This window comes from Semicossyphus pulcher, unplaced genomic scaffold (genome assembly GCF_022749685.1).
Source record: "Semicossyphus pulcher isolate SPU_LCO1_2020_fin unplaced genomic scaffold, fSemPul1.0.p SCAF_23, whole genome shotgun sequence".
NCBI lineage: Eukaryota > Metazoa > Chordata > Actinopteri > Labriformes > Labridae > Semicossyphus > Semicossyphus pulcher.
In genome coordinates this window covers 15,903,830-15,925,809 of record NW_027211697.1, presented here as the reverse complement: position 1 = coordinate 15,925,809, position 21,980 = coordinate 15,903,830, and the positions used below count along the sequence as shown (strand labels likewise).

General features: G+C 41.0%; 4 protein-coding genes across 5 annotated transcripts; all 4 read left to right on the top strand.

Annotated features, from left to right (window-relative positions):
* Positions 1 to 1,105: 1,105 nt before the first annotated feature.
* Positions 1,106 to 7,147, top strand: atp6v0ca (ATPase H+ transporting V0 subunit ca). The gene is made up of 3 exons (XM_069674578.1): positions 1,106 to 1,328; positions 4,240 to 4,423; positions 5,986 to 7,147. Exons 1-3 carry the CDS (start codon positions 1,253 to 1,255, stop codon positions 6,188 to 6,190), a joined length of 465 nt encoding a protein of 154 aa, XP_069530679.1. The 5' UTR covers positions 1,106 to 1,252; the 3' UTR covers positions 6,191 to 7,147.
* Positions 7,148 to 8,827: 1,680 nt separating this feature from the next.
* Positions 8,828 to 14,384, top strand: spsb3a (splA/ryanodine receptor domain and SOCS box containing 3a). The gene is made up of 7 exons (XM_069674319.1): positions 8,828 to 8,986; positions 10,187 to 10,399; positions 10,840 to 11,020; positions 11,175 to 11,362; positions 11,471 to 11,573; positions 11,661 to 11,786; positions 11,982 to 14,384. Exons 2-7 carry the CDS (start codon positions 10,274 to 10,276, stop codon positions 12,371 to 12,373), a joined length of 1,116 nt encoding a protein of 371 aa, XP_069530420.1. The 5' UTR covers positions 8,828 to 8,986; positions 10,187 to 10,273; the 3' UTR covers positions 12,374 to 14,384.
* Positions 14,385 to 14,577: 193 nt separating this feature from the next.
* mrps34 (mitochondrial ribosomal protein S34) lies at positions 14,578 to 16,856 on the top strand. Its single transcript, XM_069674442.1, has 4 exons — positions 14,578 to 14,657; positions 15,320 to 15,693; positions 15,841 to 15,883; positions 16,348 to 16,856. Exons 2-4 carry the CDS (start codon positions 15,376 to 15,378, stop codon positions 16,644 to 16,646), a joined length of 660 nt encoding a protein of 219 aa, XP_069530543.1. The 5' UTR covers positions 14,578 to 14,657; positions 15,320 to 15,375; the 3' UTR covers positions 16,647 to 16,856.
* A 787-nt stretch (positions 16,857 to 17,643) lies between these two features.
* Positions 17,644 to 21,980, top strand: nme3 (NME/NM23 nucleoside diphosphate kinase 3). Of its 2 annotated transcripts, none has more exons than XM_069674444.1 (5): positions 17,644 to 17,717; positions 19,670 to 19,800; positions 19,907 to 20,008; positions 20,301 to 20,413; positions 20,720 to 21,980. In XM_069674444.1, the coding sequence occupies exons 1-5, from the start codon at positions 17,672 to 17,674 to the stop codon at positions 20,835 to 20,837; spliced, it is 510 nt and encodes a 169-aa protein (XP_069530545.1). In that variant the 5' UTR covers positions 17,644 to 17,671; the 3' UTR covers positions 20,838 to 21,980. The 2 variants fall into 2 exon arrangements, with proteins under 2 accessions (XP_069530545.1, XP_069530544.1); XM_069674443.1 differs by lacking the exon at positions 17,644 to 17,717 and adding an exon at positions 18,368 to 18,708.

Sequence of the window (21,980 nt, the reverse complement as noted above, 5' to 3'; positions counted from 1 at the left end):
CGCTTGCAGTAAAGTACAGATTACTTAGTTAAAAGTCACATGAACGAGCTCTGACTAGAAACTAATACATTTTTCGGAGAGGCTGCTGACGGTCACGTGTGTGCTGTACTCTTTCAGGAGTGTGATCTGATCTGCTCTGACATTTCAGACCTGAAAAACTCTTTATTCTAAGTTTTGTCCCATGATACAATTGAACTTTTTTAACTCTTACTGGGTGACAAGCTGTGGGAAAGTTTACACAAGTAGCACAGAGAGAGAGAGGGATATTTATATTAAATCGTAATTCTTTAATCCCCAATAACATGCATTATGTTTGTCTGATGTGCTGTACATGTTTGAAAACTGAACAGGCATAAAAATGTCAACTACATTCTGGTGAAAATGTGATATATGCATATCATTTCCCCATAAGTAACCTATTTATACTGGTGTGAACTATGATCTGAAATGTACTTAGCTGACATCTAAACTATTGTTTCCACATACAGTGTCGCCTTGACAAGGGCAGCTCCAGGATTCGTCTCCAGGTCACTCTATTCAGAGGATTTTTGTTCGTTTGACTCTAATCGAGTGTAATGTTGATTTAAATTGACCTCCCCCTGCCATGTGTTACTTGGTGAAAATAACACACAATCCGCACAGACTGCTGTATAGCTAGCAGGATGGATAGGGGACGTTGTTTTGCGCAACTTTCTTCTCATCATGGTGTATTAGTCGTTGTATTTGTTTTTAATTATAGAGCAATCACAGAGTTTAAAGTTGATTTGACTATCTATTGGACACCCATTTATAAATACACCAGCGTGTAGTGACCACTAGCGTTTCAACTGCAGTCAGTGCACTTGCAGCAGAACATACCACAATACACACGCACTCTACAAAACTACATAATTTATAAACCGAGGTATAACAACCCAAAGTAGCATATAATCGCATTGAAATTATAACCAAATGTTTCTGATTCCTACAATACATTTTACGGCGTGGTAAACATCCTAGGTTTGATTTTTTAAGCCTGTTTGTGTCGCGCACCCCCGTGCCCACACAAATGGTTCCGTCCGAGGTGGCTGATCATGTGACTTTTTCCGTTTCGCCATTTTCCTCTTCTACACCGGTGATCTTCCTGGCAGCTACGTTGTCGCCCCCTCTTAGTGTTTTAACCTGCCCAGAGCTGACGGTGGGAAAAGGGGAATACCCGAGAAGAAGATAATAACCTGCCTAATAGCTGTATCGCCCCGAGAAAAGAGCGACAATGTCTTCTGAGGAGAGCCCCGAGTACTCGCCTTTCTTCGCCGTGATGGGAGCCTCTGCGGCCATGGTGTTCAGCGGTAACTACACCAGCTCCTTCATCTGACATCTCTCAACCTTCAGCAATATTATAATACAAACGACGCATTAGCTTAGCCACATTTTGAATTATTGTGTCGTTATTAGAAACTACAGCCCAGGGCCTTCTGAAGAGAAACGACCGTGTTGGTGTTAACCGTTGTCGGTCACGGCTCGCGCACACCTGCTGGGGATGCTAGGCAGAGGCGGGGGTGGGGGGAGGTTTCCACCGACATCAAGCCGTTGACCACTAACTAGCTCCTCACACTGCTAACTGTAGCTAACCACATCCTTCATGAGCTTGATTGTATCATGTCAAATCAGAGCTGTGATGTTGTTTCCTGGTAGCTGCTGGTCAGTGACGCAGACCCTCGTCGAGGTCAGGCCATCTTTAATCTGTCATAATGAAGTTACTTTACAGCACAGAAAGATCCAGATCTTCGTGGATTAAGACATAAATACATCAATGCAAAGACTGCATCCAGTGCATGGTTCGTATTGGTTGTAACGACACGAATTCAAGAGGGCCAGCATCAAGGCCTAAACACCAATGTGTGGATATTAAAGGGATATTTCTTACATTTTTGTTGCAATTGTATTTGTTTTTGAAAAGGCATACATTTCTTTTTTTCAGGATGCAGAAACACAGCTAATATTTTATGTATCTTTTTTAATTGTTGTATCAAGGAGGTAGGATCTAGCAGATAAATACAATGACCATAAACGAATAAATAAATTAACAGGTAGATAAAAATAAACAAAAAAAAAAGTAAATATACACAACAGAAATATGTTAAGACAAATCCGCAACAGAGGGGAAACATGTCATACATCTGTAAATCATACTCTGATCCTACAGTCACAGAGGAGAATGATGCGTGTATTGTAAGCTCAGAGCCGGTCCCAGGGAAACACCCCTTCCTCCATTCATAAGATGCCGTCTCTGCTGTCCCTCTAACCCACTCTTTAGGTTTGGAGTTTAAGGGAAATTTCTTCCCTCATTCATATCTTTCTGGCTGTCATATTCAGCATTGAGCGTGTGAGAGGGATTGATCCAGTCTGTCACAGAGGACATGCCCCAACACAGAGTATATACACTGTGATTTTTACATGATTTACGGTTCAATCAGGTGATGATATCTTCAAACATCTCTCTCTTAATTTGGAAATTATTAGTGATTTAATTATGACATCAGGTGACAATTTGTGGATTTGGTCAGTGCAAAAGTTGGCTCAAATTTATTTGATTAAGATAGTAAATCTGCAGATGTAGAGATCCAACTTTAAACCCCCCAGAAACAATTACGACACACGAGAGCATGTGCCGTACCAAAACCTTTTTCTCTTTAATACCTGTTTACCAAACTGCATGAAAGTGATGCTGTGGCCCGAATGAATGTAACTGATGTTGGAAACACAACATTTTATAATAACGTTGACAAAGACACTGTATTTAATGTGGATAGGTCACATCGTGGCAGACACCCAAGTGAATCAGTGCATCTGTAATTAAATCTAAATGAGTTTTCTATAAATGTAGGGCAGGGGACTTCCTTTCACTGATGTGTGACAGTGTCGTATCACCTCTGTCAGAGGAGTCTGTTCATATAAAAATGTAAGGACTATCCTGCACAGACTTTAGTCTACTTGAATTGTAATGTTTCATTCACAGCAGTAGACTAAAGATGATGCGCTGCAGCCTGCGAGAAAGCAGGTTCTTATTTTGAAAAGCTTTACTAAAATTGTTTCACTAAAACAGAAAACTCCCTGAATGCATGACAACAATATATAGTTTTGAATCAGTATCATAACATTAAACCGTTTAAGTCCACTCTGGCCCAGATTTTGAAGTCTATTGAGAGTTTAAAATTAGGGCTCAACCCGAATGTGCTTTCTGAGATGATCCAGAGGGTTTCCTCCAGTGTACTCTAAGTTTACATCCCACCTGAGTTAAACATAAGGGTTTATCAATGTTGAAACACAGATATAATGGAGGACGAGGTCACCAGCAACTATCTGATAAAACATAAGCATAAGGAAAACAGCAGGTCTGTGATCAGTGTTCTCCACCCTCATCGTATGTAGAGTGTCGTCTCGGGCCGGGCTGCGAGAGCTTGTTCAAATGACACTTGTCACCACGCCTGACATCCTTTCTGTGGGGAAACCCTGCACACAGATACACAATGATACTTCCTTTTCGCTCAAGGACAAACTGTGGAATGTTGTTTCTGACCGCTGTATTAGTCAGACTCTTTTATAGATGATTTCCTACGCGTACAGAAACACCTCAACACCGGTTTGATGTTGTGTCCCTGAGTAAAATGTCCGTGGGTGCTGTTAAAGTGTCATAACAGTTTTTTGTTTGTTCGCACTGGAGTCGGTCCAGGATTTCTCGAGGTGACAGCTGCACGAGGCAGAGATAGTGATGGTGACATTTTAGGAAAGAAGGAAGGAAAACTGAAACACTGAACACAACTCCATCATGTTATAGCTGGCAGCTGTGTGAGACTGAAGAGCCACTGTACACAAATGTGCTGTCCATACCTGTTCATAATCTGTCCTGGGTCACGAGGGGCAGGACAGAAGCTGTGGGATACTTTTATAAAAAATAACTGCAGAAATTATGAGTGAGAAATAAAATCTTAATATAGTCTTTGCTGGTGCTCCTTTTTCTGTTAATGTCAATTTAATGTTTAACACAGTTTTGAGCTGGACGAGAGAAAATTGGCAATCGAAAATCATTTTGTCTGTAACCTGCATATCGGGTCTAAAATCGATGGACTGAATGAATCATCCTCGCCCAGCTCCATCTGAATCCATATCGTGTCCAGTCTGGGTTGTTTGTCAGCGAGGAACAAACACCGTCTGGCCTGAACTGATAAATTAACAGGACCTCTCCTCTCTCTTCCTCAGCATTAGGAGCAGCGTATGGGACAGCGAAGAGCGGCACAGGCATCGCTGCCATGTCTGTGATGCGGCCAGAGCTCATCATGAAGTCCATCATCCCTGTGGTCATGGCTGGTATCATCGCCATCTACGGGCTGGTGGTGGCTGTGCTGATAGCAAACAACATCTCTGAGAGAGTCACTCTTTACAAGTAAGATCATTAAAACACCCATGTTCATGTTATTAGTGCATACTGATGCATGTGATTCCACACAGGAGCTACTTTATAGTTTGTATGCTTTTAAGGCTCATACAGACACATTCCTCCTTAATTCACATAAACAGTAATAACAGGAAAGCTAAGGTATGCTAAATCATCAAAACAGTATCAAACAACAAAACAGATTAAACTATCAGCATAATGCAAATGTTCACAGGCCTGAAATGTCTCTGTAAACAGATACCTGCTTATGAATGCAGAATGTGTTTGTGCATGTTCTGTTTGTGTGCTCTGGTTTACATTTGTTGTAGGATGTATTCCCTGATAACATTTTGACTGTCTGTGTGGATGTGTGGAAAAATTCCCTTTCCATAATCTCAAACGGATATATGCATAAGTGCACATAACAGTCTGGTTGTAAATATCGCCTCTCAACTTAAACTCCATTCTTGCATCTCATGTTGAACTTGGACTTTGGAAGTTGGACTGCAAATAGCAACCAGCGGACGTCAAGAAAATCTCTGCCCAGATATCTCTTGACCGTTATTCAGATATTCGCTGGAGACCCAGAAATATTGCCCGTTGCCCCCAAAGATTTTATCTTCATCAGAAGGTAGCTGATGGGTTCCAAGATTACAAAGTTAATTATGTGACAAATGTAAGGACGATTATTTGTCTTTTGTTGGCGTGTCTTGACAGCTGTTGTTGTTGAGCGTCGACTGCGGTTGTGTATTTTTGGTGGCAGGGGTTTTTGAGTCAGTGGGGGAGTTAGGTCTGTAACATATCAGCACAAGCTTAAGCTACAGAACCATCATTTAGCATTGCAGTCATAGCTTTCAGAACAGAGAGAAGCAACGTTGCATGTGTATGCAAACTGCTAACTACGTATGATGTAGATGGCAAGTATTCTGGTGCTTTAATTCTGACTCAGTCATATTAAGCTGCACCTCACTGTCACACGTGCTGTTGTGGGCGGTGCCACAAAGATGTCAATCAAAACGGGTTTTCTCACAGTTATGAACTCAGATTTTGTCGGATGAGTTTCTTAACTTTGATTTCATTTGTGCATTTTACTTTTTCAAGCTAAATTTAAAGAGGCTTTAAGAGTGTCACCTGAACGATTATGAAACTGTTAAACCGGTGTTAAAACTAGAGACATGTTTTTTTTTCTAAGATTAGGTTTCAGCAAATTGTACCGGCAGGGAAACGACACACTAGCTCCAACATTGTACCTCATTTTGCCCTTTATTGTCCTCTCTTTAGATTTAGGGCAGGCAGCTTTAGGAAACCACTCATGCATCATAATCTACTTTTCTACTGTCCATCTGTACTCGCTATGCTTCAACAGTCATGTGCCAAGAAATGATTCACTTCTTTTATGCTGCTTGAAAGCCATGTATGTGATGCTGAAGAGCCTGGTGGTGATACCTGTGCTGGCAATCACCGCAAATATCAGATACGAGTGTTTAATCAGACATTTGCTGCAGAGGTTCCCCAGATTACGCCACAGAATATTGGTGGGTGTGAACTGACGGGACTCTTCTCTCCAACAGGAGTTTCCTGCACCTCGGTGCCGGTCTGAGCGTGGGCCTAAGCGGTCTGGCAGCCGGGTTCGCCATCGGCATTGTGGGGGACGCCGGTGTGAGGGGCACCGCCCAGCAGCCTCGGCTCTTCGTGGGCATGATCCTGATCCTGATCTTCGCCGAGGTGCTGGGTCTCTACGGCCTCATCGTGGCCCTCATCCTATCTACAAAATAAGTGTCTGCATCAAACACCATCTCATTCATTCCACATCAAAGCAGCAAGAACAAATAGGAGATTTTCACCTACTTCCATTACACCCCGTGGGTCTGACAGGACGGGATGGCAACAGAAACATGCTGGCGGTCAGATTGACAGCTGTGTCCTCAGTAGATGTGATCGTTTCATATTGTTTAAAGCCATCCGGTTGTGTCAGGTCTTGTGCGTACAGAACGGGCATGAAGATGTATTGGTTGTTGTGGGATGATGTGTGGACAGTCTGCTTGATTTGTTGTCTGATCTTAACCTGTACAGTGATCCAGAGACCCTCCACCCCCTGTAAATGTAGTAACCAGTCTGTGCTGTGAGTGTGAATATCAACGTTTACCCCCTGCCCATCCCCCTCCTTTTGATTTCTGTTTTTCGTTGGTGGTTTTGATCGTTCTCTGTTTGAGACCGCTGAAGAATCGTGCACATTAGTGTTTTATTTTTATCATGTTCTGTTCGGGGACCATTTTTGAATCACGGCGGTGAGGAGCTGACGAAACATATTTTTTTTCACTATTTATGGAAAGTTATGAAGATTTTGACTTAATGAAACTGTCTAAATGGAATAATACTGTTTATTGAATACCCTATATACATCAAAATATATAAATTATCTGTGTATAGTTAGTTAATTGCACTGTGGGTAATTGTTCAAAGTGCTTGGAATTCCTCTGGATGTAGTGTGATTATTAATGGAGGATGTCCACATGTTGACATGGGGTTGACAGTGTGTGTGTGCGTGCTGTGTGTGAATGACCTGAGTGCATAATGTGTGTGAGTGAATTTATGTTTAATATGACATTCTCAAACACTAGTATCGTTTACCTGTAGTGCTGCTGTCTTGAGTTTTTTGTTTTGTTGAAGGTGAGAGCTCACTGTTCAGCCATGCCTGTCAGATTTCCAAATAAAACTCAACCTCCTCCAGAACATCGACTCTGCTCTGTTTTGTTGCTCTGATGTTGATAAGCATCAACGACATTTAGGTGTTTCTACAATAGCCAAGCACAGCTATGCTATTGTTCTTACTGCTGTTATCTCGAGATCAGAAGTTTATTTAATTATCCTGATATAACAAAACGACGTAAAGGAACACGTATCAAAAATGTGATCAATCAAATGTATTTATAAAGGACATTTTAAACACCATCAGAGCCATATCGCTTAAAGCACAAAAGAACAGGAAGAGAAATAAAAGAAAATACAACTGCAGCATATTTAGGTTGGACTCGGACGTTAACATTAAAGTATGTTCCCTAAATCACTAAATGACAGGAAAGGATTTAATTTGGAAGCTGAAAGAAACAGGATTTTTCTACTGGTTTCTTTGTGTGGGCTTAAAGCTGGAGATCAGGTTGATGGACTCTACGGGGGCCAAAAAGGAAAGCTTCAGATTTGCTGACAGTCAGTCAAAGGAAATGTGTAGCTATCCACGTTCATACATCTTCGAGGCAATCTCTAAAGGAGTTTTAGGTGCCAAACACTTTGAACAGAAACACAACACAAACACACATTACCTGCATCAAAAAGCTACAGGTAGGGAAGCATATGCTATGTCCACTAAGTCTCTATGATATAAGACACAATTGTAACCCAAAGTTCTAATAAACAAATTTATATTAAACTTAAAGCTGGGGTAGGCACGTTTTTAGAAACCAGCAACAGTAGGATAGACTCTCAAAGTGTTTGACTAAAAAACACATGAACGTCTTCGTCTCTCTTTAGGTGCAGAACAAGTCCATGAGAGAGCACAATGCATTCTTATTATTGCTAACTGTATCAACAAAGCTTTCTCTGCCATTCTTCTGCAACTAGCTTGTTAGCTTAAGCTTGTGGAAAACTCCGCTCATGTGCAATGAGACAGACATCACATTTTAAGTTGAATTTTCTTCTTATAATATATATTATAATATAATGAGAATAAACGTACGCTAAGTGTGTACAGGTAGACAGGTAGCTTAGTCCATTCAATCAACTTATTGGGCCAGAATGAAACGATTGGATGGAGTTATTCTCATATAAATCGCCTACCCTAGCTTTAATTAAAATACCAAAATAAGCTAGAAATGTTTGATGAAATAAGCAAAGCAAACTAATTTCTTTATACAGCTTTGACTACGAAGAAACTGTTGGATCAGGAAGTGCCCATTACTGATGAACACATCAGATTGTACTTCAATGTTCAGCTAAGATCTGGAAGACATCTGGATGAAGATAAAAAATGTTGTGGAAACTTCCTGAAGACCTGTCTAGTGGACGATTTATTATATGTATTATTATAAACATAAATTATATATTTAAATACAAATGTTGTTTGAGGCTTTGAGTTTGACGCTGACATCCTTACAACTATGATGCTTACATAATGGTATACTGTTTATCAATATACCAAAAAAAACCCACACACACTAGTGTAGTGTGTTTTTTAAAGAATGTTTCTCATTTCTAAGTCATTATATTGACTAACGAGCATTTTTTCATGACTTTGGCGGAAATAGTCATTGTAATGTTCCATAGTCCTGACAGGAGTGTTTAATATGTACTGAAAACTTCCTGTGAAGGAGGCTGAACTGAGCTCCTGCAGAGAGCCTGTTATTGTTTACGGTCAGGGTAATGTAAAGTAGGTCATGGAAAACGGAAGCTCGGCTAGCCATTCACTCAGTTTTTTTGTCGTGAATTAACCATCTAACAACAGGTGTCTTCAAGGAGCAACGTCTCTGTGGAGTTATCAGTTATTTGCCGTGAATGCTGCTCGTGTACAACAGGCAGGTAACGTTTAGGCTAACGTTTTATTTAATACCAGCGTTCAGCTAACGAAGCTAGCTAAGTAGCTAGTTTATGCTAGCTAGCTAGATCTGCATCATCAAGTCAAGTTATTCCGCCTCTGGTCAGCCCTTTCTCATTATACGGCTAAAAAACACTTAATGCACGGTAGTCAATGATATCTACCAGTGTTATTATGTTCATACAGATGTTGTCTGACTTGACTGGTGATGCCCATGACCTTGTTATAGCCTGCTAACATGTTAAAATATGCACGGTTGAACTGCTGAATACTAGCTGTGTAGCTAGCGTTAGCCGACTCTGTTAGCTAGGCTGTGGGGCTAACCAAAGCTAGTTAGTCAAAGAGCATCGCACGTTAAAGAATAAATATTATTTTACTGACGGTGACAGTGATCTCGGGACTGAGACCAGACTGCTAACAGTTTATCAGTGTTAAGTTAGCTAGTTAAGATGATGGCTGTGTAACTAGAAGCGATGTCTTTGAGGGATGATGCGGTTAACGTCGCCCCAGTATCTTAGTGGGCTAAGTTACATTTGATAAGACTGTTGGTTGCTGGTTCAAATATGTACACGGAACGTTACAATAGATAATGTCACTGTTAGGATATTATGGAGGGATTTCTAATTTATGCAAGTATAGTGTAAGTGTAAGTCTTTACATACACAGTGTTAAGGCAGCATTGTAGAAAGCTTTCTAGGTTAACTGCCACAGGAGCCTTCAGTATCCATGCTGGGATAAACATGTTGTCATTGTTACTGCATGGGTCAGATGTGACCTCACTCAAGAATGTGGAAAATGAAAGTCTACTAATATGATGTGTTTTTTAGTATGATTTGTGCTAAATTAAAATGACCTTATTTTACATGTCAATATACAGTATGTTTAAAATAGCCTTTGCATTTCTCCCAACTTAGCTGTGACAATGTCCCAACACATTAAATGTTTTAAACATACTTTGTGTTTTAAAATAAAGGCATTTTAATTTTACATAAATTCTAGTCTTCCTTGGATTGCAAGTAGACTTGCATTTTATATTTTTGAGTGAGTTCATACTCTACACATACATTGACCCCTACATGAGCAAGCACAGCATATCAAAAAATCCAAAAAGCACATGTATGTGATTGCTGCAAAGATCCAGCTGCACTTCTTATCCATGGTCACGTTGTCATTTTATGTTTCAGCAGCTGGACTGATGCAGTTCGTTCAGCCTCTGGACTAAGGCTGAACTGACTGACAGGCTCTTCTCCAGGTCAGACTCTGCTGCTGCCATGTCCAGACGGAGCAGGAACAGTCGTGCATGGCGATATGTTTGGGGCGGGATACGGCGCGATGCTGATGCTCGGGCACTTGTGTTGTCCTCTGAGAGTGAAGAATGGAGCTATGACCGATTAGAGGTAAGCATACAAATGCTGCCAGTTCTCCCTGGACTGAAAGATCTGAACAGTTAAGAAGCATCATTTTACAAGTATTGTTTTAGTTAGATAATTCATAGAATTCCACTTGTTTACAGTTATTGCAGGAGTTAGGATGTGTCCTTATGTGAAGACAAAGTTCATATCAGGCATCCCTGTTAAACTTGGAGCCTCTCATTTGCCTACAGTCTTTATAAACAGTGTTCGTTTGTTGATGCTCATGTTCAATGCTTGAAGCTTAAGTTTCAAGAGAGCAACATAATGTTTGTATATTTTACAGTCAAATTTTAGAGACGTTCCAATTCCACTTCCCTTTTGTGGCTTTGTAGCAAACAGCCTTAAAACAAAAACAGAGCTGTGTTGTTACATAAGCAATGCTGCTGATGTTAAGGTTTGTTCTGTCTTCCACTGTGGCTCCACAGTACAGCGATTCAGACTCTGAGGCCGACTTTTCAGCAGTGATGGTTCCTCCGGTCCCCAGCGCAGTGCCTGTCACTGGAGAGTCCTACTGTGGCTGCGATTCTCAGGCTGAGACCAGCTACAACCCTCGTCTGCGAGGTTTTCACCAAGTCAGAGACTGCCACTGTGGAGAGGACGACCAAGGTACAAGACAACAGACATGTTTAATTTATGTTTATCAACCTTTTTCTACAAGTAATGTTTTGCTTGCCAGTTCGTACAAGATGAAATGCTTACTGAAATATTTAATTCTCTTTATCATCAGCCAGGAATAAACAAATAACTTCCGATGTTTCAGAGTTTGACTGGGTCTGGGATGCCAACAGCCGATCCACAGCAACAATGCTGAGCTGTGACAATCGCAAAGTGAACTTCCACTCTGAGTACAGCTGTGGCACGGCGGCCATCCGCGGCTCCAAGGAGCTGGCTGAAGGGCAACACTTCTGGGAGATCAAGATGACGTCCCCAGTGTACGGAACAGACATGGTAAACCTCTACTTACTGCTTAATATTTCCTGCTCTTATCATGTAAACTATTTTTTCTAAAGAAATCTAAATCATGTTCTTTAAATGCTTCTTTTTATGTCTTTGCAGATGGTTGGCATCGGGACCTCTGATGTCAATCTGGACAAGTACAGACACACGTTCTGCAGCCTGCTGGGGAAAGATACAGACAGCTGGGGTCTTTCATACACTGGTAAGATTAACACAGCTGATGTAGCAGAAGCTGCTCACAGTAGTTATTGTATAAGTTAGACATCTGTGGTTTTCTTCTTCTTCTCAGGCCTGTTGCATCATAAAGGAGACAAGATGAACTTCTCCTCACGGTTCGGACAGGGGTCCATCATAGGAGTCCATCTGGACACGTGGCACGGCACTCTCACCTTCTTCAAGAACCGCAAGTGTATAGGTAAGTCAGCTGTTGTTCACAGTGCTGCTGGTTTGATTCCTATTTTGATGATTTGACCAAGACTTAAATGTCATTGTTAAAATCATACATGTGTACAAATGTGTTTGTTGGGGATTATGTGCAAACTTAAACTCAAATCGCTTCGCTGCGTCGCTGTGGGATGAACATAAATGTTTGCCACCTGTCTTGTTCCAGGTGTTGCTGCCACAGAGCTTCAGAATAAGCGGTTTTACCCCATGGCGTGCTCCACAGCAGCAAAGAGCAGCATGAAGGTGATCAGGTCATGCTCTGCACCCACCTCCCTGCTCTACCTCTGCTGCGCTCGCCTCCGCCAACTGCTGCCGGACTGTATGGACACCCTGGATGTGCTGCCACTGCCCCCAGGCCTGCGTCAGCTGCTCCACAACAAACTGGGCTGGGTGCTCAGTCTCAATGGTGGCACCACAGAGGAAACCCCTGATGGGACCGAGCACCCCTCTCGCTCACATGTCCCCCCTGTGGCCGGACCGTCCTCCTCTGAGAGCGACTCGGAGGGCTGCACGTCAGACCCTGAAGCCTGTCAGAGGAAGAGATGTCGCTGGACATGACTGGACGGCTCGAATCCTACCTCCTCTTAAAACACTGGCAGACGTTACAAGTGGCATCTAATTGAGTGTTTCCTACCTGCCTCGAGCTTTCCCAACATCAATGTTATCCTGTAGTGATGAAAAACCAGGGTTAGAGTGGTACGTAAGTGCAAAACTGTGACGGCAGTATCTGCACATTTTTACTGTGATCTTCTCTCATGTCTTCATGCTCGTCATGCATTCAGTATCCAAAGCAGCTTCAGTCAAAAGATGTGGTGTTTGTTATCTTGGGTAACTTGTTGCCTCACATGTATGGGGGTCAGTGCAGGAACAGACTGTACAGTGTAACACTGAAGTCAAGTATGGCCACATTTTTGTGGTCATCGTGGTTTATTTGCAAAAAAGGGGATTCAAAAATCAGACACTGTATATTTTCGGTGTTTTCATCTTGTATGCAAGTTATGTATATTATTCTCAACCTAAATGCTCTTTTCTTTATCACAGTAATGTGTAACAATTTTTACTGGAGCCTGCATTTTTCTGTTACATTGCCAAAGTGAGAATCACTGTGTCCCATCAGTCGAACAGGAAGTTACAGAACAGAGGTCAGAGTATTCTTTATGTCTTACCCACAGGTCGCAGCTCGACAGCAAAACGCAAAAATATTCAGACACATCAGAAAGAAATGTTGGAAGGAAGTGGGATGAACCTGAATGTACTCGGCAGCCATTAGTCCTCAAAAATTAAAATATTCTTTTATATTTTTCCATTAAAGAACCATCATCAGCAATTTTGTTAAACATTGAATAATCCATCTGTCACCAGCTTCTGAAAGTCTCCAGCCCAAACATTGTGCGACATGTTTGTAGAAACTATGATTTCCTCTTTTCTGAAGTATTTAAAAAGAAGTCCACGTAACATCATTTAGTGTTGGTCTTTTAAACCTGATCATGAGTCATATATGTTACTCAGAGACACTGATCTTAAGTTAGGGTCATCGCTGTTACACCTCATTGTTTTTTAGACCTTTTTAAAAAGTTAGCAAAATAGGATAAAATGAGCAGTTTTACTCTTTTTTTACTGAGCTGTTTGCTCAAGGTTGTTCCTATGGTTAAGTTTTAGTTCCATCACTTCCTTTACCAACTCATCATGGTCGCACTCTAGTTTAAATACTGTGTGTATCAAACATCTGGCTCCTTTTGGCCTAAAAGAAGGATGTAAAAAAAACTTGTTCCCTTGAAATATAAACATTCTACAGCCACTTCCTAGTCTCATGTTAATCGATTAAGTATTAATAGATTATGAATGATTTAGGTGGGAAATGTTACCGTCTTATTTGTAAATAATTCTTAGATTCTTTGGAGTATCAAACTATAACAATTTAAGTGTTAATATAGTGTTTGGAGCTCCACAGTCTCTGAACATGTCCACTCCTCCAGGTTTAAGTAGGTGTACACAAAGGCTTAAGGTACTATGCAATACAAGCATCTTATGTGATAATTCAGAATGAACTGTATTTAGGGTGTTAATATGGAGTGGTGGAGGTATCGAGGACCATTAGTCATGAGTAGACACACTTACTGATGTCTAGTTGTTTAATGTTTTCTTATTTATCCCTACAGATCTAGTAATGTAACCACCGAGAGGTTAGCTGTAGGCCAGCAGATGTATTTTTGGTATTATCTCACAGTACTTGTCTTCACATTGATGCATCAAAGCACTTTTTCTTACTGTTGTACTGTAAATAAGAAAGTTCTACGTGTTTCTTCTGTAACATGTCATACTAATAATACTGTATGTAAAGACCTTTACTCGCCTTTTTCTGTATTATCAGCATGGTTTTCAGCTGAAAATTAAATGAATGCTTAATATGCACAAAGGACTAAATGTGTTCATTAATTTGATTAACTGATTTAAAAATAGCATTTTATCTGTCGTGGTCAAAATAAAGAAAACAGCAACAGATCAAAGTGTTCATGTCAAAAGGGTTCGAATCAGTACAACGGCGAGCACCAACTAAATTCCTTAATCCAGTAACACGAAATTGTGTAGCAATTTTTACTGGTTAAAAAATATATATCCCTATTTAATAACAAAGTACCTGTTATTATTGCTATTAAATTTACCCTGTATTTAAGTTATTAATGCGCCTCGTATAGTCTGCAACTTAATTTACTCTATGCGGAACAAAATGTCCACCGGCGTTTTCATACGGAACTCTTACCGGCCGGACCAAGGGAGCGGAAGTTGGTGCCTTGCTTGCGGAGGTCAAGTGGAATTGGTCCTGCTCAAGAGCGACATTAAGGTATTTTAATTCCAGCTATCTGCAGGGTATAAACAGTGTCGTTGTTTATAAAAAAGTAAATTAAAAACAATAAGTTGCTGTCAGTGTACGACACGGTTTTACGAAGTGTTTGTAGCAGCTAACGCTAGCTAACAGTCTCAGGTTAGCCTCGTTACATCAAGGCTGTAATATTTTTATGCTCTTCACTAATAACCAGTGGTGACAGGTTAACATTAAGTATCATGTAAAGAGATACGTTCAGGTAGGTGAGAAAGTGACGTTTGATCTTTGGTAGGCTTATGTTCCATACTAATAACTTACATTCTATACCTGTAAGTTATACTGTATTATGATAGTAGTAAAATGCATATCTTTAGAGCACTGTGTCTATTGAGACAAAGAGCTTAAGTTAATTAGTGAGATTTTATGTATTTTTAATTTGTTGCAACTGTCCCCAGGTTAAGGTCAGTTGCAGCATCTGACTTCTTTCATTCAAATACATATTGTTAACAATATGTCATGCATAATTGTCTTGAAATTGTATGCGTAATAAGCAGACTTATTAAAGCTTGATTTGTATCATTTTATTTGTTCCTAGTAGTCTCTGAGTAGCTGAGAGAAATTCAAAATGTGTTGCAGCCATCCCCAGTCTCCCCATCATAAATCACTTTTACCTCCTGCAGGATAAACATTGTCAGCGGCTCATCAGTGAGGATTAGCTGCTGCACGACAAACAGCCATGGTGAAGAAAAAGCGACTTCGCCTCATAGCAGAGATGGCTCGGAAGATTCGGGCTTACCGTGAGCTGAAGTCCCGACCGCGGGAGTCCCAGAAGTATGCCCTGGATTATGAGACCATGAAGCGGCCTCACACGGGGAAAATGCTACCTGTGCTGGCCTGGCAGGACGTCCGCAGGGAGAGTCCCCTCTTCTCCCTGCTGGCAGGCATGAGGCTGTTCGGAGTTGGTCGTCTCTTCGCCCGCAAGTCGTGGCTGGAGGAGCACTCAGAGCCCAGCTACTGGCAGGTCACCAAGGTCAAAGTGGACTACACATCCGAGGTGGGGACGGCCACATCCATGCAATAATGCTGTGTAGTGTAAAGTCTGCATATTATCATTCTAAGAGAAGAACTTAGGGAAAAAATCTGTTCCTGCATTTTCATGATGTCTGATTAAACTCTTCACACCTGATATTTGTGTTTCTAGAACATGGATCATGGCAGAGCGTGGGGGATCCTCACCTACAAAGGTAAGACTGGACCCTGTTTATTAGATTGGATTTCTCTGTCACTGTAATCAATAACTGTAACTACAACTGTATTCATGTAATGTAATTAATTGGGAGTTAGACACCTTGTGGTTATTTAGGAGGCTCTTTCTAGCTTTTTTAGATTTAAAAATAACATGCACTTCTACTACTACAAACAAGAATAGATAACTGCCCCTCTCTTCCCTGTCTCTTTTCAGAGATCCTCTCAATGAAGGCAAAATTGCAAACATTTTGCATTTATGTATGCAATGGAGAAATACAGAAAATATAACTGAATTAAATGAATCTGCTCGCAGTTAGACTACTCCACTTTGAAATGTCTGCATGGTTTCTGCAGATTAAATAGCTAAAGTCCCAGTATATAAAGACGTACTTAAGTAAACAGTAATTGATAACTGATCCCTAAACCATCGTCGTGACTTTGTTTCCTTTGTTCTTGGCAGGTAAACAGGAGAGTGAGGTGAAGGAGGTGGACAAGGTGATGTATCACGACTGGCGCCTGGTTCCCAAACACATGGAGCAGCAGTTTAAGGAGTTTGAGCCGCTCCCTGAGCCGCCTGTGCGTTACGTCCCGTATCCCCCCCTGCTCCGCGCCATGATGCTCGCCCAGCACAAGAAAGAGAGAGGCAGCGTGGTGACCGAGGAGCCCGCCCTGCCTCTGAAGAGGGAAGTCGTGCTCAACAAAGACTATTTCCGCAAGCAGGAACAAGAGAAGCAGAGCACGGAGGGGACAGCGGTGTGATACTGATGAAGCTGAGGGTCAAGAATCTGGGACATGTTGGACCAAATCAGTGTTGACACAATTCATACAGCTTCTGGAAGCCCTCGCCTCAATGTCCCGCTCAATCCCTCACTCCAACAATTTCTCTGCAGAGTTCATCTGAAGCAAGCCTCTGTGGGTTTAATGTATATCTGTCTGATGTTGTTAATATTAAATCTGAGTTCAAATAGAGCTGTTATCAGTGGTTTTAATGGTTTTTTTCCTGTATTATAGAGTGCTTTATAAAGGCCATTAAAGCCTGCTGAATTAATGATTATTAATTATGATATTGGATCTAAAGCTTTAAAGCCTTAAAATCACTTTTTTTGTACCATCAGAGAAAAAGAATAGTGGCAGCAGATTCAAACACAGACCACTCAAATAATTTAATTTGACTTAAAAGGACCTTCAGATCCGCAGGCAGGTGTTTTCACCTACAGGCCTGATCAGACCTCTTCTCATACTGCATTTATCTAATATTAGAGTTATTGTAATTACAAGTGTCTTACTTGTATATAGCATTAACTTTGACTGGGGAACTCCTTTAAAAAGTACAAATGCAAATATGAAAATAAGCAATAAAAAATATTGTGGAAACTTATATTGAGTACAAAGTTTCACTTGTTTAATGTGTCAGATATGATTTATTTGAAGAACTTATTCTTAAGTATACTGTGCAAACTAATATTGAGTCCAAAATATTGTTAATGTTAGATTGTACTGTACTTCAAAGCATTGAGGAAATACATTTAATGTACAAAGTAATGTATTTTGTAAATATACATTTTATTAATTATTGATTGAGTCAGTCCTGTGCGAAGTAATATGTTGTCAATGTCATTTAAATGTTTAACTGAAATCCATAAAAGAATAATTTGCTTATTCAGTAACGTAAATTTTTATTTTGACGTTCCTAAGCAACGTGCGTGCGTGAGTGCTTGAGTTTACGTGTGTACGTCATCCTGCTGCCTTCCTTCTTCCAGTGTGTTCTCCGTCCACCGGCCACAATGATCTGCCTGTTTCTGTCTGCATTTGCCTATGTCTTTCAGTCAGGTTGGTTCTTCATGTTGTGTTTTCTTCATCTGTACTTCGCTGCCTTTCAGATTAACTTTCAATCTGGGTTATATCTTATTTATGTTGCTCACAGTTTCCACCAGGAGTGAGCAGGAGACGCGGACTCTCCGGAGCCAGCAGTAGAGATTACTGGTGAAACAATGGTGTCTCTAGCTTTCATTAAGCGCTTGTAACTGTGTTCATGTTTTGTAGAAGTATGCTGAAGTGTGACAACTAATACGCAGACTGTCAACGTTTTAACAACAGATAACATTAAGAAACGTTTCAGCATGTCAGTGTAGCATGTGGTACAAACTCAATAATTTCGCTCTGTCACAGCCGCAGCATGGCGGTTAACTAGTTAACTACCTAATAATTACATACATTCATTGTCTAACTAGCAGCAGCGTGTCCACGTGTCCGCCTCACTGTGGAATAAGTTGATTCATCATCCTATTTATGCTGCATTCACGTGATCCTCGGATAGTTATGTTCCCCCGAGTTTGGAGCTTTAAGTCACTGTACGGAAACAACATGAACGCCACAGATACAAATGTGTTGCATTTTAGTGCTCAGAAATGCTCAAGGTCACTCTATCAATGCTCGTGTAAACTAATACCATATTACTCATGAATGAATTGATACTCAAATGAGCTAAAGGCCAAGTTTTTGACTATTGAGCAAACCTTTACTTCGGTCCACCATGTTTATTACGTCATGTCTGTCGACTCGGCTTTTCGGGCGACAACATAATCTGACTGTCTGGGGTGTTATTTCGAGTTTAGTGACCCTTCACGTAATCTTCCCTGCCCGAAACGCGTTTTCCCGATTTTTCCGACAGCACGTGAAGGCAGGGTAGCAGCTCGTGTATGAGTGCGCTGCCGTTGGTGCATTTAGGGTTCTGCAATGGGGCCAAGGAAAAGGTCACGGCGAAATCTGAGGCATGAACTTGAGGATTTGGTGATTAAACACGCGCGGATTGAAGAATCCGGTGAGAAACAAATAACCGAGAGTGTCTGGAGCTGCTGTGACTGATCAGTTTGTTAAAGTGCAGGGTTCAGCTGTTTGTGCAGACGCTGAAGTTCTGACCCGTGTGCACTGCTGCATGGGGTGTATGTGTGTCCACTGGGTGCAGAGCACAGACTGTAAAAAGAATTATAGATTTTTAAAAATGTTTATTTATTTATATATAGTCATTGGTGCAGAGACTTTCTGCACGTGAAACAACAGTATATAACAAACTGTCTGTCAGACAAGTCTCTCATAAATGCACTCTGCTAAAGTAAACACAGCTGTCACTCATGTCTGAGCTGTCATCCACCGTGTTCAAGCTTTGTGTAACAAATTAAAGCTTGTAGGTAGTTTTCTTTTGTTCTAATGATCAGTTAATCGACTATAATAATACTAATAATAACTAATAATTGCAGCTCTACAGTTCACTCTGCATTTTTCTCTGCAGCAAATGATGCATCCTCCTCCGGTCTAAGCTAGTGGTGGGAATCATCAGGCCTGATGATACAATAATATTTGTTATTGCAATTTTAAATATTTTTCAAAATGCTGGTTATTGCAAAAACATGTGTTGTGATTATTGTGATTTATTACCTTTTTATGCAAATTAAGTCCCAGAAGAAAGAATCAGTTACTGTCAAAGCACCTTGTAAAAAAGAATCGGACAGTAGAACTGTTTGTCGTTCTGGTACCAAAATGTTGTATCTGTATTTTCAGTATTACCACATAGTTTATATAACAGATCGATACTTGGTGTCCATGTATCGATATCACTGTGTAAAACGAGGCAGAAATATGCTGTAATACATTTTTCCTCCACCTTCAGTTTGTACCGAGGTGCATGAAACTGCTCCTTTTGTTTTGTGTGCTGGCCGTCGATGTGCACTTTAAAAACATGTTGCTTTACCTCAAATGTTGCTGCATGTTATCTCTGTTTCTAGGCTGGACAGGTGTGAATGAGCGCACCTTTATCGCTGTGAAACCAGACGGCGTGCACCGGAAACTGGTGGGAGAAATTGTGCGTCGCTTTGAGAGGAAGGGGTTTAAACTTGTGGCCCTCAAACTCGTGCAGGTATTTGTGGTCCTGTTCGCTGAGACGCATATTTCCAAAGAATTATTATTAAAATAAATGATTAAGGTTGTTTTTTTTACTATAACATGTTTGTGTTTTGTTTCAGGCCTCGGAGGATCTTCTGAAGGAACACTACTGGAGCCTGAGGAGTAAACCGTTCTTCAGAGGACTCATCAGCTACATGAGCTCCGGACCAGTCGTAGCGATGGTGAGATTCTCCCTCACACTGCAGCTTTACACAGGATACATGATGTTGTAGACGTTCTATTGACTCGCATAACGAGTCGTAGTTTACAGACCTGCTAAAGAAGGAAAGAAGATGCTCTTGAGTGGAAACCGTGTTGGGCTTCTGATTCTCGGGAGGAAAACACTGAAGAAAAGCAGCTCATAGTTTTCCATCATGTCAAACACAATACTTTGACTTCAATATGCTCTTTTTATGTTCTAACTCAAAGAAGTAACTGTACCTTGTAATATTAAACACCTGTGTCGCTGCTTAGGTGTGGGAGGGTCTCGACGTGGTCAAGACGGCTCGTAAGATGCTGGGAGAGACGAACCCTGCAGACTCGCTGCCTGGAACCATCCGAGGAGATTACTGCGTGGAGGTGGGCAGGTAAGAAGGTGACGCTCTCCTCTGAAGGAGAATGTGAGGGACGAGAGGCCTTCGTTTGTCACAGCTGACATTTTGACCCTTCACACCAAGAAAAGAGGCGCTGAAGCTGGAATTCAGCCGTCAATCATTTTCTCTTTTACACCTGTGACGAGTCAAAATGTCTGCTGAAAAAGGGCCTTAAAGAAGGATGGATTTGTTGCACTGAAATGAAACTGCATTTCTCCCTGTGATGAATGTTTCAGTATTTGTCCAGTGTGTGTGTGTGTGTGTGTTTGCCTAAATGTCTGAATGTGTGTGTTGTTGCAGGAACGTGATCCACGGCAGCGACTCGGTGGAGAGCGCTCAGAGAGAAATCTCTCTGTGGTTTCATCAGAACGAGCTTCAGTGCTGGGAGGACGGCAGCAGCCACTGGATCTACAACTAACGCCTGCATGTGCTGTGCTTCTCCGTCCTGTAGGTAAACCCGTGTTTCCTCACATTAGTGCTACGAGAAGATTTGATCGAACCTCAGATTCATACTTTATGAGACACTACGCTCAGCTGTCAGGCTTCTTTCTTTTAATAGTTCTTAATGTATCTGAACTTTACAGAGCAATAATGTAACCGCAGCAGTCGTGCTTTCATCCAGTTTTTAGGTCAGTTTTTAAGTGAATTTTTTAAATGTTGCAAAAAAGAAATGCACTTCAATCAACTGGTGTGGAGCAAAACAAACAGGCCTTATTGTGTCAGAAGGTTTTGGGCTTTATGCATGGCCGCCATCCGTCAGTAAACGCAGCAGGAGAGGCCGAGTCAGGAAGAAACCACAGAACGATCTGTTCTTATGCTGTTTCCATGCAGCTGTTCTAATGCAATACTTTGACACGCTCATACAAATATATTTATGGAAACTTGTGAGCTTTAAATGTGTATTTTTGTAACGTCCGTAACACTTGTTCAAGTTTACAATGTTTAAGCAATAAGCTTTAAATGTGGAGCAATAAAAGGTGTTAAATCCACCCTGAAGGTGAACTTCTAACCTTCAGGTGTTGTGGATCCTCTTCTGCTGACATTTGCACTTTTAAACACATTTTGTCTTCGTCCCTCTGAATACGCTTCTGTCGATTATGATGTAAAATCAGCCAAATGTCGGTGTTTCTCCTGTGATATGATCCAGCTACATGGGAGCAATGAAATCACTACCAAAACAATAACTGCCTTCCTTTAAATTCATGACCTTAATGTTCTTGTAGCTTTAAACTCAGATGTGTGTGAGGGTGTAACACAGATTATCACTTGAATACTTGAATGTAAAGGTTCAAAGGTTACGATGCGATGCTTTGGCGTTCTCAAGGAGTTTATAGCTGTGATCACGGTCAGGCTCAGTTTCTGTAAGAGAAACTGAAGTAATGATTTCTTCTTTTGTTCTATTTATCGGTTCTGTTTGACCCGTTCCTGCTTTTGTCACGTTGAAGCTGTTCTTGAATCCGATGATGCTGTAAGAAACTGTGTAAGAGTTGTGAAAACCAATAAAGTTTATCAGTAAATCCTTTTGAAAATGTTCCTTCAGTGATTTGAAAAATAAAGCATC